At 47.9% G+C, this 25,401-nt stretch overlaps 2 protein-coding genes across 8 annotated transcripts; one reads left to right on the top strand and one right to left on the bottom strand.

The window, feature by feature from the left end:
- The first annotated feature begins 205 nt into the window (after window positions 1-205).
- Window positions 206-11,215, top strand: mmp23ba (matrix metallopeptidase 23ba). Its single transcript, XM_029246721.1, has 8 exons — window positions 206-370; window positions 6,644-6,783; window positions 7,364-7,503; window positions 7,765-7,932; window positions 8,013-8,177; window positions 8,258-8,368; window positions 9,668-9,794; window positions 10,255-11,215. The coding sequence occupies exons 1-8, from the start codon at window positions 239-241 to the stop codon at window positions 10,427-10,429; spliced, it is 1,158 nt and encodes a 385-aa protein (XP_029102554.1). The 5' UTR covers window positions 206-238; the 3' UTR covers window positions 10,430-11,215.
- Window positions 11,216-11,516: 301 nt separating this feature from the next.
- cdk11b (cyclin dependent kinase 11B) lies at window positions 11,517-22,417 on the bottom strand. 7 transcript variants are annotated; one of them, XM_018746661.2, is made up of 20 exons: window positions 22,351-22,417; window positions 20,516-20,651; window positions 19,896-20,011; window positions 19,682-19,809; window positions 19,448-19,592; window positions 18,748-18,935; window positions 18,524-18,646; window positions 18,204-18,302; window positions 17,685-17,831; window positions 17,519-17,593; window positions 16,791-16,978; window positions 16,613-16,703; window positions 16,199-16,320; window positions 15,763-15,868; window positions 15,339-15,466; window positions 15,097-15,204; window positions 14,861-14,977; window positions 14,096-14,244; window positions 12,444-12,633; window positions 11,517-12,212 (listed from the first exon to the last, which is right to left on the bottom strand). In XM_018746661.2, the coding sequence occupies exons 2-20, from the start codon at window positions 20,624-20,626 to the stop codon at window positions 12,120-12,122; spliced, it is 2,424 nt and encodes an 807-aa protein (XP_018602177.1). In that variant the 5' UTR covers window positions 20,627-20,651; window positions 22,351-22,417; the 3' UTR covers window positions 11,517-12,119. The 7 variants fall into 7 exon arrangements, with proteins under 7 accessions (XP_018602177.1, XP_018602179.1, XP_018602178.1 ...); XM_018746663.2 differs by having other exon boundaries at window positions 15,339-15,460; XM_018746662.2 differs by having other exon boundaries at window positions 18,204-18,299.
- Window positions 22,418-25,401: the final 2,984 nt, after the last annotated feature.

Raw genomic sequence — 25,401 nt, 5'->3', positions numbered from 1 at the left:
CGCAGCCGCCTCGCAGAGGGGGGCTTTTCTGGAGCTTCTGCCGCGGCATCCGCTGCCTTGAACCCGGGGACAAGGAAGGAGCTCGGAGCACCGCGGGCCGGCGCGGGCGCGCGCAAGTGCACTGGGCGGTGTTTCTCCCCCGCCCCCCCCCGCCATCCCACCAGCCCACTCCCACCCCCCACCCCCCCACACCACCACCCGCGCGACGAGGAGCGCGTCCGGACCGAGAGCTGCGCCCATGGAGCGCCGGCAGGCGGACCGAGCGGCGGCGGCGCGGTGGAGCGCGCGCGCGCTCGCGCTCGGCGCCGCGTGCCTGCTGCTGCTGGCGGGGATGCACGAGAGCGCCGCGATGCCCACCTGGACCCCCGAGGTAGGCTGGGGGTCGCGCGATGCCCGCCTTTTTCACGGCGCCGAAGCGAGCCGGAGCGCGGCGCCCAAAACGCGGTGAAAACACGGTGAAAACAGTGCCGGCCGGGCGGGCGAGCGAGCGGGGGGCCGAGGCGGTGCTGCAGGGTCGCGTGGGAACGAGCGAAGGGAAGGGGACAATGAATCGCGCGCACGTTGTTGTCACCCCGACGTCGCGGTCCGGCGTCTCTCGGACCTGAACGCGGTTCCTGCTTTTTTTTTCTTTCTTTTCTTTTTATTTTGTCTCCTGTTACTTTTCACTCAAATCCGTCCCCTTCGCTGCGCTGCCCCTTAAAGCGACTCACCCGTTTGTGCAGCAGGGTAATTTTACCATACCGCAGTAATCCTGCATAAGGGAAGCAGGGCAGGGGGCGGGATTCGAACCTACAGCCTTCGGAGCAGCAGAGCTCAACGGCGTCGGTGCCGCTCGATTGGACGCAAAGCGGAGCTCGTGTCCGGATGGATGGATCGATCGGTGTGTGTGTCGCCGAGCCCTCCTTTCGTCTGACACACACACACACACACACACACAGAGTGTCCCTCGGGGTCGCGCTGGTCCGGAGCCTCTCCTGCTCACCAACACCACCATATAGTCAGTTACACTTCCTCTCATTTATGGCCCCTTTCAGGGCTGCTCTGTCTTCTAGTTGTGCGCAAAGTGTTCAAGTCTTAGTCACATTCTGAGCGTTTGTTATAATAAATCATATTAAATAATATGACACTGTTATATTTCATAGTGTTAAGTTATTACGCATTTATTCAATTGCATTTTTAATGATAAATTAACATTATGAAATATGTTATGTTTAATATAATTTATTAGAATAAAATTATTTTAAAAATTTATACAGCATATAATAATAAAGACACTTCAGTCCTTTGCTCTACTTGGCAGTGAAACCAGGAGAAAAGGCCTGGATATTAAAAGTGAGGCCCGAAGGAGTTCATTCCGCACGTTTCAGCCTTTCGTGTGTCGTTATGGCGAGCGGCTCAAATTTTCCAGAAAAGCCAAATGAACAGCGAGACTTTGATTGAGAAAAGTGCACAAAGTGATGATGGTAATGAAAGGCGGGTAAGAAAAGGGTGATGAGGGAGGAAACAGGAATTGTAACGCAGTGCTCCTGCCAGTAAATTAATTTTACCCCCAGTTTTAGTCACAAAAGTGATTTTTTTTTCTCAGCTCAATTCACTTACACTGAAAGTCAAAGCCACATAATAATAATAATAATAATAATAATAATAATAATAATAATAATGATAATAAATGGGGCATTGCCCGGTATTTTCCCCAGTGACACTAACAGGGAGGGAGGCTGTGACCGTGGGCCTCAAGAAGAGGCAGGAGCTGAAGAACAGCTGTAAAAACATCTGCATGATAACAAAGGTGACCGAAGTTTCTGGGCGCTTCTCGACCCGCAGATATCGGCGTCTCTGAGGAGCGCAGCGAACAAGATCGGAGTCTTTCCTTGGCTGGACCCAACAAACTGGCAGAGGCAAAAAAAACAAGAATAATAATTTGAGCTCTGAGTGCAGGAATTATGAAATGAGCAAATAGGATGTCCAACTCGTCCACCTCGACCTCCTCACGGAGGGAAGCGATCTCTCAAGTGTTTCCTCCAACCCACCGACGTCGAACGGGTCGATACCGGCCTTCCCGCCCTAACCCTCCTTCCTGGACCCTCTCCTCCCCTTTCCTGGGAAGAAGGGATCCTTCCCCTCCCCCCTTTCCTCCATCCCCCAGGAGAAGTTCCTGGATCACCTGCAGACAGGCGCTGCTCCGCGTCAGCGGTGCGGAGCCCGGCTAAGGAGGCCCGTCCAACACCGCTGTGTGTGAATTACTCACCCTCCGACTTCGCCAGCGGGGGAACGGGATCGCTGCCCGTTGGCTGTGGGGCCAGAGAATGCGTTTCAACCTCAGCATCTGGCAGAGCACTTCTGCTTCCCAGAAGATTGAGGAGAAAAAAAAGGGAAACATCTCAGGAATGCTCTCGATATATACAGCGCTTTCCCCTCATACGGTCATATTGAGATTTGTGAAGTGTCCGTTGAGGACCTGCTCAAAATGCGCCATTATTTTAATTGATCGTTCTTTAATGCTTTGTCTGTAATTCTTATTTGATGAATTTCATAGAAAGATGGTGTTGAAGCATTGCTGGCTCCCTGTTTCTGCAGAGGACGGTGAGATTTGTCATAAATGTGGTGCTCTGCAGGATGGATACCAAAGCCCCTCATGGTCAGTATCAGCCTTGTCTGGTGGAGCGATAAAGCGAGGAGGTCCACGCCCACTCCGTACCCACGTCCGTTGAGCAGTCGTGCACCTTGGGTCGCTTCTGCACCGTACGTTTTCTCATCTTCTGGGCACTTCCCCTGCAACCCTCCCCCTCCCTTCCCCCATCCTCCCACCGGCTGCCTGCATCGGGCCGGAGAAGACGAGTTCATTTTCCAGGAGCTCCTCGAAGGTGATGTGTGTGTCTGTGTGCTGGCATCATCATCCATGGAGCAGCTCAGCTCATCCTGATGCATTTGGACTGTGGATCACGGGATCCCAACAAGCATGAAGCACATCACCGTTTTGAGGATAATCCTACATTTACGCAGCTGGCAGACGTTTCTTTTCAAAACAAATGTACTCAGTCAATAAAAGTCCCCTTAACAACAGATGAAGAGCGTTCGACACCGACACAAGATTATCGACGTGTAGCGTCTGTCCGATACCGCCATGTTGCCGGTTCGCTTCCCTCCAGTATTTCCTATAGAAGTGACATTCAAGTGCAAATACATAGATAATCATAGCAGATGGTGTGGGGCTCATTTATGGAGCCATCAGGATATAAGGAGAGAAGCAGGTCTGAAAGAGATGGGCTCAAGATCCTTCTTCTATGTGGAAGGGATTCAGCAGCTGTGAGGGACAGAGGAAGTCGGATCTTGACGATATCCGTTTCCTCTGCAGCAGACCTGATGAGGTACAAATTAATTTAGGAGAAAAAAGATAAGTTGTCTCATGTAGCCCATACGCAAACAATAAGAGGTCTAAGGAAGATGACAGAGGTGAAGGTTTAAAGTGGTTATTTGTGCTTAAGAGGCAATCAGTGTCTCTCAGATTGTGCGCTCCTGATTTTTTGGGTGTTGTTTTTCCAGCTGTGTGACTGGAATCCCTGGAGACCGGAGCTGCTCACAGAAACCGGAGTGCGGCCGGGTAATTTTAAAGAATTTGCCGCAGACATTATGTCTCGCCTTTAGGTTTTATTAAAGGAACACAACCAGCGTACAGACACTGCAGCGTAGCGTAGTCGTGCCCAGCAGACCGGGAGTGATCTTAGCAAGTCCAACGTGACCCAGAAATTGCCAGCTCCAAAGCCAGATGTAGCTATTTCTCCAAAAAATAGGTAACAACCTATCTGACTTTCACAGAATTTCAGCCTTATGTTTATCAGCTTTTGAAGCTTGTGAAGTTTTCAATCTGTTACTGAACTAGTTATCTGAACATTCATTCATTCATTCACTCACTCACTCAAAGACCCCACACTGCTACAAGCACTTTTTTTGACAGTGAGCTGGTAGGGCTAGAGGACACCATATCTTCAGGTACATCCTCAGGTGGATCACCAGACAGTGGCCCCCAAGTGAGTCTCTTTTCCTTAGTTTCCTGCATTTTTCTGAGTTTTCCAAGAGCAGCTGATGAGGGGACTGGAAAGTCCTCATCACCGTAAGAGCGCTGCAAAAAAAAAAAAAAAGTGTCCCGACTTCCTCTATTAATGCAAATTTTCGACATTGAAAGTATTCAGGTCTTCAGCCAAAATCCAATATTAGATAAAGGACACTTTTTTCTTTCTCTTCTACGGATCAGAATGGATCACCAACCCACCCAAAGGTGTCTGGCTCCGCACGCTGTCTTACTCGACAGAAATAAATTTCTCCATTCATCATTTCCAATAAGTAAAATCTTTATTCAATAAATTAATCCTAAAAGCTGCCATGCAAACAATAAAATTTAAAATAAATACTAAAATCAATAGGATCAACTAATATAAGAACCGCATGGCAAAACCTTTAAAACACCAAAGGACATACCCCAAGGCTTAAAATTATACTTAATAAATAATTAAAGGAAAACTTACCCGGTAAATGCGGTCCCCTGGCCTGTTCCCAGGGTGTTACCATACACCTTACCTACCATTTTTGGGTGTTTCCCTTTTCGCAACACGTCTCCCCTATTGTTGTTTTAGTGGAGTAGGTGAATGATAAAGTACATATACAGAGTTAAAACACAACATGCATCACACAACAAAACTAAATCTACACTAAAGTCAATTAATAGAATAGATAAATAAAAAATAAGAAAATACAAACAACCCACACGTAGTCATTTATAGGTGACTACTTAAAAGTGCAATCAGTGCTGTTAATTTTTAAAATAGTGCAAAATAAATAAAATATGCCATAAAAATTAGAAACCCTACACCTAACATAAGTGAACAAATAACACCCAAAGGATCCTCAAAAAGCATCCGAAGAACTGCTGGCTACTCCTCCCTCAGCTAAAGTCATTGTTCATGACGCCACGGTGAGAAAGACACTGTGCAAAAATGGGCTTCATGGGAGAGTGGCAAGGCAGAAACTACTGCTAACCGAGAAGAACATAAATGTTGGTCTCTCATTTTCCCAGAAGTACCTGGATGGCCCACAAGTCTTTTGGGCTGTGGAGTTGGTACACAAAACCTTTGACTCTGACTCCGACTCCACGGCACTGGAGAACATGCTACGTGCAAATCCATCAACAGTGGGAATGTTTGGACGACATGGCTCCAGTTATGTTGCATAAAGAAACATAGTAAGAACATCATACCAACAGTCAAAAGTGGTGGTGGTAGTGTGATGCTACGGGGACGCTTTGCTCCCTGAGGATCTGGACAGCTTTCCAAAATTAAACGAACCATGAGTTTTGCTCTGTATTGGAAAACTCGAAAGGAGAATCTCTGGTCATCTGTCCTTGAGCTGAAGCTGAAGCATAGTTGGGTTGCGCAGCAAGACAGTGATGGAAAACAAAAGCAAGTCAACACCAGAATGACTGAGGATACATTTTGGAGGTGCCTGGTCAAAGTCCAGACCCAAAAGACGCAATGTTTAATCCAAGCGACACGACTCTCAAATGTGCAGAGTTTAATCTAATTACAATTAATAAAGTTCTTAGAGTTTAAAACGTGTGGAATGCTGCGAGGAATTCTAATGGACTTATGGAAACACAAGAGAAAAAAGTACATGTGCAAGATGTTTCATGCTTAAAGGATAGACAAGCCTTTTCCAACAGACCAGTCTGTTCTTTTACTATTCCACACGCAACACATGAACTGGATATTAAAAAAGCAACGAGCCATTAATGATGAAATGCCTTTCTGTGTGGAATTTGCTTTATGTTCCCTTCCTCTGCTCATTTCTGCTACGTGGGGGAAGTGGGGAGTCCGAAATGGAACAGAAAGCCAGAACATCATTTTGGATGATTCCTAAACAAATTCTCGCTCCTCCTGTAGTTCAGTCAAGGCTCATCACCATGGCAACGCATGCTGTTTTTGGGGGCAGGGGGTCATGAGCCGTTTGTGATTTAGGGAGGAGTCATCCAGCACCGCGTCGGGTCGGGTCAAGGAAATAAAACATTTTGCACGCAAACCTGAGATGTGCAGTTCAGTTTGGGGCCCCTTGCTTTTCTACTGAGCTTCTTTGCTCTTGGCCCATAAGAGAGCCCCACATTTCCTACCAAGAATAAGCTTCATTTTTTGTTTTCAAGAGGACTGCTTTAGTCGGGAAGTTGGGAACTGAAAACCTTAAGCTGTTTTTCGGAATCTGGATGCCACGACCTCTGCTACCTGGCTGCAGTGCAGTTCATCTCCTCTTGCTTTACGTATTTTCTCATTTATTTGAGTAAACGATCTCTGCTGCTTGACATATCACCAGACACGGTTTGGTCTCAAATTTATGGGCCTGGTTTCTTTATTGCTTCAACTCTTTACTGATTTAGCAGTGGTCACCTCTCCAGTTCCTAGATCTCCTTGAAGCACGACAGATCGAGCGGCTCAGGAGCATGTAGACGTACACCTCGTCCAACGTGTTGCACGTTGCTCCCGTCATTAAATTCCACGTTTCAGCCCTCGTCATGGATGAGGACACTATTGGATGGGTAACTTTTTCTCTAAGAGCCCTTGCTGAGGACATCCAGACTCATCTGGGTTTTATTTTGTCCAAGGAAGAAGCGCACCCCACCGGCGTCTTGGTGATCGGGATTGGTAAGATACTGCACTCCCGGGTGCTCAAGCTGTCCCGGAACAAGCGCTACACGCTGACGCCGGAGAAGCTGAAGTGGGACAAGTTCAAGCTCACCTACAAGTAGGAGACGTGGCCTGGCCGACCGCGGCGTCTCCGCCCTCCATTTCCCCTTCACTGCTCTCTGCGGGGTCTCCTTTCCTCTTCTCAAATTCTTTCCCTTCCCCACCTCCAGCTCCTTACAGTAATCTTTGTAGAGTCACAGCTAAATATTGGCATCCTGCACATTTCTGCAAACAACTCACAATTTCCTCTTAAAAAAGAGAAATGAGCGAGGAGGCTCATCGATGGCTACAGGTAGCATTTCACTGCAGTCATTTTGACCAAAGGCTGTGCTACCGAGTATTCAATCTGGGGTGTCAATTTTGTCAGTGCCATTTCTTTTTATTTTCTCATTTAAAAGGATGCATTAAGTTCTGAATGAAAAACAAAGATTCTTTAATACTAATAGTGAAATAAACTGTGCAGACCAAACACGAGTCAAATTCCACTCCTTAAAGAGTTACTTTCAAACAAGTAAAAGAGTTAATATTTCGGGCCATGGTGCATTTTCCAGAGTTTTCCCTTATTGGGATTCCATGAGTTTCGGCACCGCTGTAGCTGTCGGTGTCTCTTTAGCTTCTCCTTGTTCTCCCCCCGGAAGGCTGCTGTCATTCCCCAGGAACCTGATGAACGTGAGCGACACGCGCCGAGCCTTCTCCAAGGCCTTCCGCATGTGGAGCGACGTGTCTCCCTTCACCTTCCGGGAGGTGCCTGCCCACGAGGAGGCCGACATCAAAATAGGTGGGGACCCCTCTCTCTGCGGCGTGACGAAAAAAGAACATCCTGGAGCGAGATGCAGTGATTTTATTCTTTATCACCATGTCCAGGGGACTCTGGGGGACAAGAGACACTACGTACCAGTCTGTCGGTTTGAGTTCCAGCGGTTCTTCGGAGCCCATGATACAAAAACAGAACGTGGCGGCTGGGCGTACGTAAAGAATGATTCCCTTCGGAACTGAAAGAGCTCCTTCTCGCTCTGTCCTCCTTTCTCCCATCTCCCAGGGTTCTACCCCATCAATCACACCGACTGCCTACAGTCCTACTTGCATCACTGTTTCGATGGAATCACTGGAGAGCTGGCCCACGCTTTCTTTCCCCCGCATGGCGAGATCCACTTTGACGACGACGAGTACTGGATTCTGGGAAACATGCGCTTCAGCTGGAAGAAGGGTAGGTCCTCCAGTTGTGCGCGGTGGCCCCCTGGGCTCGGTTTGTTCCTCAACACTGATTCACGAAGCCCCTGCGCCCAGGCGTGTGGCTCACGGACCTGGTCCACGTGGCGGCCCACGAGATCGGCCACGTCCTGGGCCTGATGCACTCGCAGAACCCCGAGGCCATCATGCACGTGAACGCCACGCTGACGGGACGCAAGCTTATCACGCAGGACGAGTTGTGGGGCCTGCACAGACTCTACGGTACGTTAAGGTCTCCACAGCTGGAGTAACGCAGGTTCCCGCAGCTGCCGCTCTGTCCGACTTCACATCTCGTCTTGCAGGATGTTTGGACAGACTGTTTATCTGCTCCTCCTGGGCCCGGAAAGGCTACTGCGACAGCCAGCGGAAGCTCATGCAGAAGCACTGCCCGTCCAGCTGCGATTTCTGCTACGGTAAGATCCCCCAGGCTGCACACATCTGCTGTGGTCCCTTCTGGCCCGACACGAGGCTTCGCTTAGCAGCATGCGATGACTGAGCTGCGGGACACGCGCTAATGGCTTCCGCCCACACCACTTTGGGTGACTACGACCGGGCCCAGAAAAGCCTAGCGAGCTTTCCGCGGCGTCGTCGGAGGAATACAAAGAGGCGTCTCTGTGGGGGCCAGAATTTTTTGAGCTCTAGTGAACTAAGTGGTGCAATAAACCTCAGCAGAACGCACCACCAGGGAAGGATTTTCTCGCAGGCTCACTGGTCACGACTGCGCCGCTCAACCATTGTTGTGGGTTCGGACTCCCAGTTCCAGGAGAGAGTGGAAAAAGGCGGTGGGAGGAGAGCTCCCTCGCTCATAATCTGTTTCTCATTGCTGATTGGGAAAAGTTGCGTTGCCATGGAAAATTCCATTGTGAGCGGTAACAGCGTTGGTCTTGGTCCAACGTTTCAGCTTGCGGTCACGAGGCACGGCTGGTCATATCTGGAGAAACAACAGCAAACAATTTAATAGTACAGTATGTTTTGGATGTGTTCGGGCAACAAATGGAAATATTTTAAAATGAAGTAGTGAAAAAGTATTTGTGCAGTTTCAATTGTTTTTGCAGCTTTTTGACATTGGTCACATTTTTGTCAGTAGTTCATGTATATAAATGAAGCCTGAAAGGCAACAAGTTAGACTAGTATTTTTTTTAATAAACTATTTCTTGCTCTGGAAAACAATGAAACGTGCAGTGATAGGTGTGAAAAAGTAACCATCACAGTAACTGCTTTTGTCACCTTTAGCTGCAATGACTGCAACAAAACACTTCCTGTAGCTGTTGACCAGGGGCTTACGTTTCCGTGGAGGAATTCTGTCCTGCTCCTCCAAGCAGGTCCGCCTTAGCTCAGCAACATTTGCAGGATTTCGGGCACAAACAGCTTCTTTCAGGGTAACAATATACAATACTGCACACTGTAGCAGTGATGGCGAATGAGGGTCCTCCCACAATGCATTGCTGCCTGCCATCTATTTTGTGCAACGTTGACTTGTATTTCCTGTTGTTTTTCAGTGAATATTTTTGTGTCTGTTTAGCATGGGTTGTTTGTTATAAAGTCTGTTCCCACAAGACCTCTCTTCAGGACCTGCCGTTGGCAGCGGTGCCACCACCACCCCGGCAGAGGCGGCTCACTACACTACCAATTGTACGTGATTTAATAGTACAGATTAGAAACTGATTGGCTTCATAGGCTGAGCAGTGAGCCCCCCGCCTTCTTCTCCTCAGAGTTCCCTTTCCCAACGGTGGCCCCAACGCCCATCCCCCGCAGGACCAAACACAAGCTAGTAGCCGAGGGCCGGAAGCTCACCTTCCACTGCGGGAAGAAGATTGCTGCAAAGAAGGGTAGAGTTTAGTGAGTATCCCGTAGCCCCACTGAGATCAGCTCTCACACTCACCCAACTTATGCAACCAAAAATGTCCCCCCCCCCCCGCCTCCTTAACCCCATATGTACTGGCCAACCCATTACACAAACCCACCTCCCTATGAACCAGGAAGGAATGGAGGCAAGGACCTCATGCTGCTGCTGCATGCACCCCTATCTGCAGCCAGCTACTTTACACACTGCCAGACACCTTTCCAGAAAAGTGTGGCACCAGGGATCAAGGTGTTCGTCACACTCCTGGAAAGCTCCCACTGCCTGCAATATAGTGTTTCTTATGCTAATATGTTAATAAATAGAGGAGTATTTTATTACAATAATTGAGTAATTGTTTAAACAAATGTGGGAGTTGAACAAGGAAACTTTAGGTAGCACAGAAGTTAAAGGTACAGTATACCCTCTGAGTTAAGCTCATCCCCTGCCTTTTCACAGCTGGTACAAAGACGGCGAGCTCCTGGAATTCTCGCACCCGGGGTACATCTCCCTCAGGAACGACCACATCAGCGTCGTGGCCAATGCCATCAACGAAGGCCTCTACACGTGTGTGGTGAGGAAGAACAAGAAGGTGCTGACCAACTATTCCTGGAGGGTACGGGTACGATTCTGATGCCCCTGGTGCCGAAAGGCCACCGAGCGCACAGACAGGCACGCGGAGACCCCTGGGCCCTTAGGTCAGAGGGCAGCCTCACTCAGCTGCGCACATATTCGAGAACCAAATCTGAACCACCGTTTAAGTTCCCAAGTCAACCTGTGTGCTCTTTTTTTAAAGGCATTTTAATAAATAAAAACTTTCCAGCTGTCCGACTTCAGTCAGTCATAAATGTTGTCTCTGTGGTGACGGCTTGAAAAGCAGCATTTTTGCCTTTTCTAGTCAGGATTTATTAAAAGTAGATTGATTCCAAAAGACTGACTTTTCCTGAGTGCAAAAACAGGACTAATCAATTTTCAAAATCTATTTGGAAGAGGGGAAAATCATTGTAACATTAATGTTAAGCAATGCAATGCAAGAGAACTACTACAAAAAAAAAAAAAGCTTCAAGTTGTCATTCCTCACTAAAACAGAACTGTGATCAACAAAAAAAATCAGACATGTATTTTAAAACACTGTCATCTGAAATGACACAGAAGCATTTTGAAGCCTAAACATTACAGACTGAAGCTATTTACTTGGAAAAGTGCCTGGAAAATGTTGGCTTATGTTTAGAGGCCTTTTGCTTCTTAATGGATATAAAAAAATAAAAAAAAAACAAAAAACAAAACTGATGCCCCATAACTTGTATGCATCCTCAGACGCCAGTTCAGACATTGCTAATTCAAAGTTAAAACTGGCAGACAAGGATAGTTTAATATAAGCAGCAAACCAGCTAAAGGACCTTGTTTATCCCAGTGTTCCTACAGTACAGCCTCCAGAGTAGATGTAACTGTACAATGTCACTTTCCTCCCCTGAAATCCAGCTGTTTTGGTTAAAACTGGTCTGAACAGAGGAAACAGACGACAGACTGCCGTTTTTCAAGAGCCCAGCGTGTCTGGACTGCGTGTGCAGAGAGAGGGCTGACATCACTCTTCTGGACGACTGCCTTGAGATCCACTTAGGGACGGAATTCTGACTCTCGTTCCAGATCCCATCGCTTCTCCTCAAGAGTTTCACTATTAACCTCGCACAAAATAAAAAAAACAAAACAGCAAACGGAACAACAGCCTGCAAATTTAAACTGCACTGGAAAGAAGGCAACTCCAAGGTACATGGGGAGGGGGCAAAAAACAAAAACATTTACAATCAATCCTCAAGTGTAGACCAAATATATATTTTTCAGAACATTTCCCGTGTCTATTTGTCAGCCAACACGAACAAAGTTTGCTCAATTCTGGATTTTTCTTCATCCAGTGCTGATAAAAACCTGAACTGGACGCCGGCTAAGCCTAACGCTGTACGTCTTGCTCTTGTCAAAAGTTTGCAGAGGACACCACTCAGGTGCGGGAGAAAGCTGCTTAAAATGCAGACTGAAGGTCTGACCAACTCGCATAACAGTGGAAGAAAAAACTTCTAGCCAGGACTTCCTGTGGGGAGGTACTACCCAGAAAGGTGACGACCCCTCGTGTTCTGGCTGCATCCCAGAAAACTTCCCGGACCATTGTCTCATGTTCTCGGACGTTTCCCAGCGAGCTATGCGGTTCTCTTCATTTGCATGGCTTCATCTGATTGGCTTCTGTCCTCATGAGTATTGTTCCCATCCAAAACAACCGCGATCAGCCATGAAGTCACAGAGACACATCGGTCTGTATCCTACACGCCGCATCAGAACTTGAGGCTGAACCCAGGTCCAGCTGCAGATGCCCCCTGGTTGGTGGTGGTCAGATGAAAGCCCGTCTCTTTCAAGTCGTCATCTCCCTGGAACAAAGAATAAAATCATGCATTCAGACTCTTCTCGCTCACATTTTAGTCTTGGTTTATAAACATTTAAAGTGAATTTTCTGGAAGTTTATACTAGGAAACAGAAGGAAAAAACTATGTACAGATCCAGTGCCCTGGTTTCCTCACACCGCTCATTCACCCGCTGTCTATGTGCTCCTGCTCTACATTGCTGTTTAACCCCTTATATACAAGGGAAGCAAGCCTCACCAGCTGGCTGTAGCCCAAGCCGCCTTCTGGGGGCTTCGGGCTCGTTCCTCGCTTCACCCGCTGCTGCTCGCTTTTGGCCGGCCACGTGGGAAACATGGATGGCTCAATGGGCAGCGGCGTCTCGCGGAAATACTCGTGCTTTAGCGCCTCCTCGGCTGAGATGCGTTTGCTGGGGCAGTAGGTGAGGAACCTGGAGAGGAGCAGGCATTAATACACCCAACATCTATTCCTGAATAGGACACAAAAGAGAGCCTCACAAATCTTATCCTTGACAAAATTACTGAAGCCATAGGGCCTATAAGGAACATTAGTAAACAGCCTTCTGTCGTTCAGCAAGGATCTGGGTTCAAGTTCCTGCTGTGCTGTAAGCTATGAGGGATACAGCTCTCCTCTTGGTGTTAAACCGTCTGACGAAGCCAGAAGACAGCAGGAATGTTTACAACATGCACATCAGTGGTGTGTGGTCCGGTGATTACCACCCCCGGTTATCCTTTGGGTCTCACTCAGAAACGCAATTCACCACAAGTAAACAGAACAAAAAAGTTAAAGGGACAAAAATGATTCATATATGCACCTGGATGCTGTAGTCAAAACTGCTTACACAGAAAAACAGCTGGATGATCACAGAATGGGGGGGGTGGAAATCGGTGAGACACTTCACTCGCTGAATTCGCAGACCTTGAGCACCATGGACTTGAACCCACAACCCTTTATTTGCAGGGCAACAGCAGGACTCCCCCAGCGAGCAGAAGACCAGAGTGCAGGTAGAGAAAGGCACAGTTGTGGCTCTCTGGACACAGCAGGGTGTGATGTTTGCAGGGATAGCGCTGTTTGTGTGACACCGGGGCTCAGGCTGGCGGTCGACCTTTTGGAGCGCAGTACCGTTCGCCGAGTCACTGTAACATCACCCCACAGTAACAAAAATATTTCCGGGTTTGGCGTCACCTCTTTACACAACATCCCAGTGTAGATAAATAGCAGAAACCACGGGACCGAGGGTTCGCAGCTCCTCTGCACACTTACAGCCCACAAGACAGGGAACGAGGCCCAGATGGGTACGGAAAGGTTACGTTAAGGACCCCTCGCTCCCGACACCGACCTCAACACCACTTTCGCTTTTCCCCACACAAAGAAACTGATCTTTTTTTTTTTCTTTTTTTTAATGAATTTAAAAGAAAAAAAATCTACAAGGTGATAACCTCTGACTCTCAGGAGGCTCAAAGGTCATACGTCAAAAGCACGCACACTCACACACGTAGGTGTTCTCAGCTTCTGCTGACAACACCAGAGTCCTCAGACAACAGCACCAAAGGACCAAACTCCAGCATCCTCGTTAAATATCATTCGCCACTATATTCCTGATCCTGATGCTCACACTGTTAGGTTCTTACACTGAGCTCCTTACTCAGCAGGGTCACTTTTACTATATGAATTCAGGGGAAGTATATTTTGAGCAAGGTACCTTGAGCAAGGATTCAAACGTGGGCCCCTTAATTGCAAGGTAAAAGCTCTAAGGCACTACGTCACCTGCTGGCCCAGGTTTAAATGTGTTGGGGATGGTCACTGACAGTGACTTCCCTCCCACTTGCACACCGCAGTATACCAAAGACAACATCTGAATAAGCACCCACTTGCTCATGAGCCTCACTCACTTGTTCATGAGGTCAAAGCCCAGGTCGGAGAGCAGGGCCCCGAAGCGCTTGCGCAGGTTGTTGTACGGGTACTCTGTGAAGGACATCTTCTTGAGAGCGGGCAGTTCGTTGTAGCCAGGCCAGATCTTCTCGCTGGGTGAGCCCAAGTCCTGGTGGAACGGAGGAGGAAAAAAAAAAAAAAAACCAATTCAACCCTCATGGTGGAGCAACTTGGCGCAGTAAAAGCCTAAAAGGCAAGACGACTCCTGTCACATCATCTTAATCTAGTCTCTTGTCTACGACTTTCCTGAAGGTCCAACCACAGGTCTAGGCACCATCTGACCTGCCATGTTACCTGCTGCCAGCCTTGCACGTCACACACATTGGGAACCGTCCAGAGGGTCCAGTAACACACTGCATCTTACATTGCGTCAACATGCCATCTCATTTACATTAAATATTCATTAAGAGGCAAGACATTCAACGAAGCTGTCAGGAGGTATTCTTTCACCTTTAAGAGTGTAACAGAACATGTTCAACTTCAGTCTTAAACAAGCTCTGGTTTCAGGACTTTGCCCTGAAAACCTCACGGGTACTTTTGCTTTGCATTTAAGGAATAAGAGGGCAGAGCAGCAACTGGATGAATAGAGCGTGCCCTCAAGTTTGTCCTCGAGGCTTGGCTGCAGACTCCTAACCGCTTCCACATGACCACCGGCTCACACAACAACACGGCACTTAAAGCCCGGAGCAGACAAACTGAGGGATGAGACACAGTGCAGTCTGTACCTTGAAGATCTTGTTGATCTGGTCGATCTCAGACTTGCCGGGGAAGAGAGGCTTCTGGGTCAAGAGCTCGCCGAAAATGCAGCCGACAGACCACATGTCCACAGCCGTGGAGTACTCCTGCGGAGATAAAGCAACACACGCACAGGGAGGGGTGTGTTCAGCACATGTTCAGTCTCAGGTGTCTGGCATCTGGCACTGAGCTGCGGTCTACTGTGTGTCGGGTTTGAGTGTCTCACCTTGGCACCCAGGAGGAGCTCAGGGGCACGGTACCACAGCGTCACCACCACAGGGGTGTAGGGCTTGAGGGGTGAGCCGTACTCACGGGCGAGGCCAAAGTCGCCCACCTGCAGAGAGACAAGAGCGTATGGCTAACAGGGCTGAGGGATCCAAATACGGTTTCTTACACAGCTCTGCACTACTTGACCATGTTACCCAACATGCAACCAAACAACTATGATGTCAGAGTGAAAGACGCCACCTTCAGGATGCCTTTGTGGCTGAGCAGCAGGTTAGAAGTCTTCAGGTCTCGATGCAAGATCCAGTTGTCATGGAGGTGACGGACTCCGCGCAGCAGCTGGATCATGAGGGTCTTCACCTCACCTTGGCCAAAAAAGGAGAGACAGGAGAGGTAAAGAGGGGGGCAGGACAGTCTCCACACAGGATGAGGGAGGAAAAAAAAAAAGGGGGGGGGGGGGGGGGTGCACACTCAGAGGAGAACATCTCTTGAGGCGAAGTATCAGTTCTTCCAGGAAGCCCAGTTAGGAAGGTCATCAGGGACCGAGAAGGAAGAGCATAAGTGTGAGGGGAAGAGGTTCTATAATGTACCTACTGTATTCCCCCAGTGACCCCCCCCCCCATGCGGACAGGAGAAAAGGACACTGACAGAGGGTAAAGAAGAGCACCTGGCAGAAAGGGTTGTTTCATTGTCTCCATGAGGCTCTTGAGGTCATGCTCCACGTAGTTCATGACAATGTAGATCTTGTCCATGTTGCTCCCGACAACGATCTCCTGACACACAAAGAGGGAGAGGAGGAGGACCAATGAAACTCATCGCATTCAGCTTGTTCACCAGGAGACGTTAATTCACAGCCTTTCATTCAGCCGTTTAATTCACACAGTTCGTCAGCTGTGGAACAGAAGGGTTCAGTGAAACACGTGGGCAGCAAAATGCAATGGACTGAGTCTGTGGTCACGGAACTAACCCCCAGCTGATATGACTACCAGAGGTCATCTACACCTATTTGCTGTTAATCTTCGTTTGTGTATTAAAAATAATAATCAGACAGAGTGTGTGACACAGAGCAGCGAATCAGTGACCAGGTCAGAGCGGTCACTCACCCTCACAGTGACAATGTTGGGGTGCTGAGCCTTCAGAATGGTGTTGATTTCTCTCAGGGAAGTTATGGGAAACCCTTCTTTCTCCTTCTCCATTTTGAGCCTCTTGAGGGCCACAATCTCATCTGGAAAAGAGTGACAGGAGGGGGGAGGGGGGGAGAGAGAGAGAGAGAACGTCTGACACATGGTTTACTCACACTGTAGTTCACCTTTCCATTTAAACTTTCACACTTTACCATTCAAAATTTACCATTCACCCACAGCATGACAAACTGCAGCCAAGCAGCTCCTTCCAGGGTCCAACAGCAGGGCCCTGCTCTAGAACACAGACCGCTGGTTGCACAGCACTTGATCGCTGCGCCACCGGCTGCCCTTAGTGTGGAATGTGGTCAGAAAGCAATGGGGCGCAGTATGTACCTGTCTTCTTGTCCTTGGCTCTGTAGACCACCCCGTAGGTACCTTCTTCGATGCGGTTCAAGCACTGGAACTCCTCAACACTGCGACAGCCCTGAATGAGAGAGAGGCAGGCCTTCCTGAACTGCTTCACTTGCAGATGAGGTAAAGTGAAACACAGTAAAACACACACGCACAGTACCTGGAAAGCAGGAAGGTACTTGGGCAGCTCTTTCTTCAGTTCCACAGGGGAGATGGGCGGCGAGTCAGGGATGTAGTTCTCCTCAGGCGTGGCGGAGCGCGAGTGGGACTGGGGCGTGACGTCGCCGTCCTCCACCTCTTCTTCATCGACGCTCTCCTCCGAGTCGTGGTCAAAGCGGGACTCGGGTACTGCGAGAGCACGTACACAAAACCAAGACAAAATCAGACACTTAGGTTTGACTGATTCTGTAAAAATCATTGACGGAACTACAATAAAACTTAAGACTTTTTAATTAATATTTTGCTAAGTTCAAGCTACAGTAAAACTAAAACAAGATGAAAATTAATGGAAAATCAAAATACACCACTGTTGACAATTCATCTCATTACATGTGGAACATTTTTCATCTTATTACTGATCACCAATACTAAAAAACTCCAGACACGAGCTGTAAACACCATGTAGGTGTGACTATCACTGAAGCACTCCCACACTCCTCTTATTTCTGTGCTCTTTAACCATTAGCTCGCTAATTTAAAATATAATTATGGGAGACTAAAAAATTTTTGCGATAAGAACAAAGGGGATGGATAGATGGAATAAAGTGAAGCCATAGTAAAGTAAGAGACCCTCAAGGCTTTTCCAAAACAAAATCTAATCTTTTTCTTACGGTGTTGAAACGTCACTTGTAAATTCCATGATGACAACGGCTCCGCGATCAAACCTACCAGCAGGAACGTGGTTCCCGTTCTCTCGATCATCCTCATAGTTTTCTTCGGAATGCTCCTCCTCACTCACATCATCTGAGGAAGAGGAGAACCTGGTCAGGGATACCTTAGCGTGGACTGACTGCTGACCAACTTCTGGACGGCCAGTGGGCGGAATTTCACTCACCTGCACTCTGCATAGAGCCACCTGAGTTGGAGGCAGACTCTTCCTCTTCGCCTTCACTGTGGCTGCTCGACTCCTCCTCCTCATCATCTTCCTCTTCTGCTTCTTCTTCATCCTCTTCCTCCTCCTCCTCAGAGCCTGAACCAGATCCTAAACAAAAAAAAAAAAAAAAACCACTTACACACTCAGCTACGTACACACATACAAAAACACATACAGCTGGCAGCATAATCGTTAGAGCTGCTGCCTTCAAAGCCTAAGGTCACAGGTTCAAATTCACCTTGTGTAGTGTCCTTGAGCAAGGTACTTAATCTAAATTGACCCAGCAAAAATTAACCAGCTGTATAATTGGGTAAAGCAGTGTAAGGTGCTTTGGAGAAAAAGTGCGAGCCAAGTGAAGAAATGTCAATATAAAGAGCGCCCTAAGTAGCATGGGGAAGAGCAGCTGAGCTCCGAAAGGCTTGAGACCACCTTCCTCGTGTGAGGCTCTGATAGGTGCACCCCTGGTGTGTAGCAGAGTACCTGAGGATGATGCTGCTGTGCTGGTCTTCCTCTCGCTGTCGCTGATATCCTGCAGGTCCGACAGAAGGTCTCGGTCCTCAGGTTTCTCTTCCCTCACTGCTGAGAAAACAACACAACAGGTCAATCTGAGAAGCACCGATGACGTATATCAGGAGCCAAACACACCGTCAGGACTGATCGCTCATATCGCAGTTAATGCTACGGGATGATTTGTCCATCAAGACCACAACGTGTGCGTTCCCGAAAACCATTACTGGGTGACCTAAGTGCCCACTTTCCTTCCTGTTTCAGCACTCTACTTGTCCAGCGGGCCACCTCACCTGGCCTGCGAGAGTCCATATGCTCCGGCCGCTCACGCAGAGGCCTGATGGGACTTCGGCTGCGGTGGCTTTGTCTCGACTTCTCACTGTATTCGTCCAGCGCTCCCCGGTGGTGGGATGGTGCTGCAGGGTGAAGAGAGAGAGCAGACAGGAACGTGAGCTGGACCAGGCACCGAATGTCAAGGGCGATGGCCCGCGGACTCGGACAGTTCATAGGGACCCACCTTCCCTGCGTGCTTCGCGTTCCTTGCGGCGCTCTTCAACCCTGCGCTCGCGCTCCTTTAGCTCCCGCTGCTCTTTCTGCTGCTGCTCCCTGAGCTTGCGTTCTCGCTCCCGCTGCCGCTCCAACTGCTCTAAGCGGTCCCTGCGCGTCGCGGATGGAGGAGGAGACGGGGGACGCCTGTCAGGGGGTCTTTCAAAAGCCCCACAGCCCAGGCCCGCCCCCGCATTGTTAATATCAGCAGGACAGAACAGGGAACGTGTGCATGCACGCACACGCACGCACGCACGCACGCACACATACACAAACACACCTTCCTGACACCACTGTTATTAACAGCTCCCTGCTTTTTTTCACCCCTTTTTAACCCATGGCTGGCAGTACAGGAGCGCTCTCTGTTATCCACGTTTAGTAGACTAATTGCAGTTTGTGTCATTTCACTTATTCCAGTCAACAGTGTGTTCATTACACAACTGATAGAAATACAGGCCTGCTATTTGCTGCAGAGAGAAACTTTACACAAACACGTGTGAGAGGAATAAACCTCAGTAACTCATTGCAAATTATCAACATGCATTGTGCAGAACCACTAACCACTTGGCATTTTTCCCCCATATGCAACAACTGCAGAACCCTGGTGAGCCCCACATCTGAGAGAAAGGAGGTGCAGCCCCACCATGGGGGGAGGGGGAAGCTGTGGTCACCTCTCTCTGCGCGAGTGTGCCCGGGCCAGCTCCCGTCGCTTCTGACGCTCCCAATCTCGGCGTGCCTTGTCCTGCTCCTCACGCTGCCGCTTGCGTCGCTCATTCTCCCGCTCTTTCTCCTTCTCCTTTGAGCGCATGTGCTTCCCTGCGAGCCCGACATGCAACGTACCCCTCTGTGAGCACCACCATGTGGGGCCGTGTTCAGCAATGAGTGGAAGTCGAACTCCAACTCACCGCCTTCTGCAGAATGACTGCGATGCCTCCTCTTGTCCTTCCTCTTCTCCTCCTTCCTGTGGTGCGATTTGTCTTTTCTCGCCATCTGCTGCGGGGGTTTGATGGCCAGGGATTCGTCCTCTTCCCCTCTGTGAGCGAGAGAGAAAAACACCTTTGATACATCGTCCAGGGCCAACAGACAACACTGGATAGACAAACCCCATGTGGTCCATACCTGTCTTCCGTGGAGTCCTCGCGCACGTATGGAGAGTTCCGGATTGTTATTTCCATCCTGTTGTCCCGCAACTCTCCTTCCTCTGGGGTGTCACGCTTGGCTTCCCGGTCATCAGCCTGGAAGGACAATGTCACATCAGGCTAGGGAGCACTGCCTCACCACACACACAATATGTCTGGTTGGCATTCCCTGAAAGGGACAGTGAACTAGAGCACTGGATGGATGAGCGGTAAAGAAACCGTGTGTGCGAATTGCCAGTTACACTATTAGTCTCAGAGGGGGAGAGGCCAAAAATTCATCAGTTACCCTAATAAAAATAAAAGACAAAATTACCCCAATTAAAATCCAGATGCACCAATATTTAAACATATCTACATGTTACATTGCATTGCTGTTGGAAACAATAAGCTGTCGTGTTAAACTGTAATGTCAAATTTTTTGTGGAAATACACCACAATTATGTGTGATATCTGCAAGGTAACACTTGCTGTCCAACAGACCCAGAGGTACCCTCTAGAAAGCAAAGTACTGACTCTTTTAAAAAAAAAAAAAAAAATCACCACAATTACGGGGTGGAAGGGAGCCGGACCGTTCAACGTGACCACAGAAGAGAAGCTTACGGTTTTTTGGCGCTTGGGGTCTGTCTTTTCTTCCAGCTCTTTCCTGCGTTTCTTTTCTTGAAGAATCTCATCCAGCGTCTTCACCTTCCACGTGTCCTTCTCGTCCCCCATCTGCGCTGGCTGGAATAAGGGTGGACTAAGGGGGAAAAGTTGAACACAGTCATTTATAATATAGTTTTGTAAACATTAAATTCAGCTGCTTAGAGAAATTCTGCCAGCAAGAAGAAAATTTGATATCATACTGATGGGCAAGTAAGGATTAATAAAAACAGTACAGTTTGATATCATTACCATGTCCTGGTATAACCTTTCACATTCTCACTGGCAAAAGCACACAAACACCACATGCCTATAAACAAAGCAAAAGAGGCAGACAGAATTACTGGGAAGCGCTGTGTAACTGTGTGTGTGGAAAAAAAAATGCCCAGACAGACAAATCTCACTCAGAATGTCCCTGCTGCAAACATATGGAACACCTTTGGTCAAGTGTTTGGACACAGTTTTCAGGAGTAAGGCCTAAAACGACTTATCATGCATTCATTTAGCTGATGCCTTTCTCCTAAGTGACTCAACATGGCAGGTTTTACACTAATTAGTTTACCCTTTTATACTGCTGGGTTCTTAGTACCTATATGAAGGGCACTACAGCAGGAGTGGGATTCAAACCCAGGAGCTTCAACTGCACACCAACCACTAACCACTTAACCACCTGCTTTAGTGCCTACCACTGACAGCTGGTAGTGTAGTGGTTAGAGCTACTGCCTTTACGTGGAAAGGTCGCAGGTTCGATTCCCACCTCTGGATGCAGTACCATTGAGCAAGGTACTCACCCTAAAATTGCTTCAACAATGATTACTAGGCTGTAGAAATGGGTAAATGATTGTAAGCTGCTTTGAAGTAAAGTGTCAGCTAAATGAATGGATAAATGGCTTTGTTAAAAGTAGGAGGGGGGTTACAGTGGTTCTGCCACCAGCTAGCAATTGAGGTCCCTAAATCACACACTTCCAGGGCAACGAGCATCACTTAAAATTAGGGAACTGTTCTCATATTTACATACTGAAAGACACCAGGTCAAGTTATTTATAACATTCTTGAGAGAAAACACTTTATACTCTTGCGACACAGGGCTGACTGTGACTGTAACCCATGTGGACACATCTCACACACACACACACACACACACACACAGAGAATTGATAGGTGAACTAGTTCACACAGTAAGCCTGAGACACACACACTTCTCAGCACTCCGACTCTACACAATGGACACAACACACACATTTCATATAATATAAATCTGAACACTGATCTGAATGTTTTTAAAAAACCGAATCACTGGATTTTATTCTAAAGATCACAGTGAACCAACTATCACTATCACCCTATCGACCATTTACTATTTATTTACTCAATACCCTCATAATTACCAAACATATCCATCAGTACTGCATTTTACACTATTTACTCGATTTACTCGACTGGTCTGATACCACCCATCGCATCGACAAACAAAGAAGAGAAAAAAATATGTCTTGAATCAAAAAGAGCACTTGAGAAACAGAAAACGGATTAAAATTATCCAAAAGTGCTTAACTTGCTAAAAATCAGCAGTAAAGAATTTTCTTGGATAATATTATTATTTACAATCATGACGAGTCTGGAGTCCTGGCAGCCGCAGTGCTGGGCCTCAATCAGCGAACACGAGCGAGAACCACAGCTTGGCAGGGTTTATGACTAAAATATATAATCTTTACCCTACCGTTAACAATTTTTTTCTCAAACACACTTAACGAATGCTGTTCGACCAAACAAAAACAGAAATAACAGTTACAGACCTCGAGCAACACACCCGCTCCTGAAACAGCACAACGCCAAAAACGTCAAACTTCCGGTCTCTGGCTATTGGAAATGACGCATTTCCTCTCGTCAACGTTGCTCTTCGCTCTTTACATCGCACGTCGACAAAAGGCAACAGCGCGCATGCGCCCCTAGTGTCAGGGAGGCGAACTGCACCACGCTTGTCAGGGACGGAGCGCGTCGGGGAGTCCGGGGCCGCGGGGTGCTTCGGGTTCGAGCAGCATTTTTTCGAGCGTTTCTACAGGAATTTTGCAAAGAAAATAACATAAGGCAGTGATATGGTACGAAAATAGAAAACTGTATGGAAAGTCCAATATTGGCATTATCCAATCAGGACATACAGATCTCATCGGTTAGTGGGGGTTAGTAACATACAGAGAAGAAAATGTGCACGCAGGCAGGCAGGTTGTACAGCGTGGAACAACCTTACCTGTCTGTCACAGGTCCCCGTTCCTCCGCTCAGCACACGGTACAAAAATAGAGCGACTCTAAACGCGTCAGTCCGATCTCCAAGTTCACTTGCAATGTGGGGTTTCTAGGGTGAGCCACTTACACTGATTTATCTATTTATACTGCAGGGTAATTTTTACTGTATCACTTCAGGGTAAGTACCTTGATCAAGGGTACCACACCAGGAGGTGGGATTTGAACCCATGTTGCAAGGTATTCTACTTCACACTTCTTTTTTCACACTGTGTGCTCATTGGTTGTGAAACATAACAGAGCATGTAAAATAAGGTATTTTCAGCTTGATGAGAAATATTAAAATTAGCTATTGCAAACACCCAAAAATCATCCAAAACGCAAACCGACCCCCATCTGTTCGGAGGACACGTCAGCCGACATCCCTGCGACCGCGAACCTCCGATCACTCGTCACCCTTCGTTGAGTGAGCTTCTGCAACTATTCCTGTGCGAATGTGTCCCTTGACCACAACGTGTGTGAGCACAACCCTTTCTTTTCCCCACGGATCAGAATGGACTATCAGCCCACCAAACGTGTCTGGCTCCACACACTCTGTCCAGCTCGCCAGGTAAAAGCTTCTCCATTCATCATTTCCGACAATTAAAATTTTATTCAATAAATAAATCCTAAAAACCGTCATGCCAGTAAAATATAAAATAAAACAAAAATCAATAAAGCCAGCTAATACAAAGACTGCATGACAGAACCTTTAAGACCCCAGTGTTTAAAACCATACATAATTAAAAGGAAGTTACCTGGTAACTCCAGTATTGCTCAAGAGGGGCGGTCCCCTGGCCTGTTCCCAGGGTGTTACCATACACTTTACCTACCTACCTTGGGTGTTTTCCTTTTTACAACACATCTCCCCTATTAACATTTTAGTAGAACAGGTGAATGCTACAAATACATATGCACAATTAAGAAAGTTAATAAAGTTGAGGCCATTATGGACATGGCAGCCCCAAGGAACATCCCAGAGCTGAGAAGATTCAATAGGATGGTTAATTACTTGGCAAAATTCCTGCCAAACCTCTCATCGACCATGCAGCCACTACACAACCTTCTAAAAAAAGATGTACCTTATATTTGGTCAGTGAGTCAGGAAGAGGCATTTAAAAAGATCAAGGACATGCTTTGCAAGACTCCCATCCTAGCGATCTACGACCCTAAGAAGAAGCTGGGGTCGGTGCTACTACAACATGGCAAAGCCTTCGCAGTCGCCAGTCGATCTCTGTCCGAAACAAAGACCAGGTATGCTCAGATAGAGAAAGAGATGCTAGCTGCAGTCTATGGCCTGGAAAAATTCCATCACTATACCTTTGCCAGACATGTGGAAGTAATCACTGACCGCAAGCCACTGGTGGCTATATGGAAGAAACCGCTAAGCAAGGCCCCGAAAAGGCTCCGGAATCTCCTCTCGACAGCAAAGAGTTACTCATCTGAAATAATCCACAAACCGGGCAGAGAAATCCCGGCACCCAATGTGCTCTCAAGAGCTCCCACACCGAAACCGATCAGAGAGGAAGTAGTGCACAGTCTCACTACGTACCCCATTCATGACAAACTGATGCAACGCATTCGAGACGCTGCTGCGAGTGATCGAGTCCTCCTGGCTCTAGGTGAAATGATCGTCAAAGGATGGCCGGACAATAAGGATAATGTAATATCAGCGCTGCGTCCGTAGCGCTTGTTTTGGGAGGAGCTAACAGTCAATGATGGAGTCATTCTGAAGAGTTACCATGTCATCATCCCAAACAGCCTGAGAAAGGAGATGAAGAAAAAAGTGCACACAGGGCATCTGGACATCAACTCATGTCTGCGACTCGCCAGGGATGTCATGTACTGGCCGGAGATGTTTGCGGAGATCCGCTAGCGCGTCGAAATACACGAAAATTGTGACACGTACAGCGACAAACAGCCTATGTCGTCCGTTATCGTCACATCAACGCCTAAGAGGCCCCAGCAAAGAGCCAAGGACATATTCTCATGGGCAGGAGATACCTATCTGCTCACTTACTGCTACTGGATGAACCGAGACCCATCAGCTCTCGTGAAGTGGTGAAAAAGCTCGAGGTGCAATTTGCCAGGATCGGCTCACCGGAGGTGCTAGCGGGCAACAGTGGCACCCAGTTCACCTCGATAGAATTCAGGAACTTCAAGGACCTGTGGGTTTCTGACACGAAACTATCACCCCGGGTAACAGCCAGGCGAATTATGCCGTGGAAGCACCAGTGAGAACTGTGAAAAGGGTTTTCAGGAACTGCGCGGTCACGGGTGAACACCCCCTACCAAGCGCTACTGCACCTGCACAACACTCCAACGGAAGGCATGGAGACATGACCAGCTCAGTGGTTCCTAGGCAGGCGCACTAGGTCTATGCTCCATATATATGACCGAAAGTAAACTTCGCTCTGAACCTGGCAGTCAAAGGCAGGACGCTCAGAAGGACATGAAACGATCAAGATGGACCCCCACAGACCGGATGGATGTGAGACCTTTGCAACTAGGGGGAATAGTTAGGGTCCAGCCTCTCGACAATAAAGGAGAATGAGAGGAAGCTCGTG

This window comes from Scleropages formosus, chromosome 2, assembly GCF_900964775.1.
Source record: "Scleropages formosus chromosome 2, fSclFor1.1, whole genome shotgun sequence".
Lineage (NCBI taxonomy): Eukaryota > Metazoa > Chordata > Actinopteri > Osteoglossiformes > Osteoglossidae > Scleropages > Scleropages formosus.
The sequence above is the reverse complement of the archived record's forward strand: the minus strand, read 5'-3'. Positions and strand labels throughout refer to the sequence as shown.

Excerpts from the sequence above, each read along its gene's own strand:
- mmp23ba (XM_029246721.1), top strand. The coding sequence starts at position 239 with ATGGAGCGCCGGCAGGCGGACCGAGCGGCGGCGGCGCGGTGGAGCGCG. Across the intron at positions 6,784-7,363 it reads AAGTTCAAGCTCACCTACAA|GCTGCTGTCATTCCCCAGGA; the intron begins GTAGGAGACGTG and ends TCCCCCCGGAAG. Across the intron at positions 8,178-8,257 it reads GGGCCTGCACAGACTCTACG|GATGTTTGGACAGACTGTTT; the intron begins GTACGTTAAGGT and ends CTCGTCTTGCAG.
- cdk11b (XM_018746661.2), bottom strand. The coding sequence starts at position 20,626 with ATGGGGGACGAGAAGGACACGTGGAAGGTGAAGACGCTGGATGAGATT. Across the intron at positions 16,979-17,518 it reads CGGGAACCACGTTCCTGCTG|TACCCGAGTCCCGCTTTGAC; the intron begins GTAGGTTTGATC and ends GTGCTCTCGCAG. Across the intron at positions 14,978-15,096 it reads AGCTCCTCCTGGGTGCCAAG|GAGTACTCCACGGCTGTGGA; the intron begins GTGAGACACTCA and ends TTATCTCCGCAG.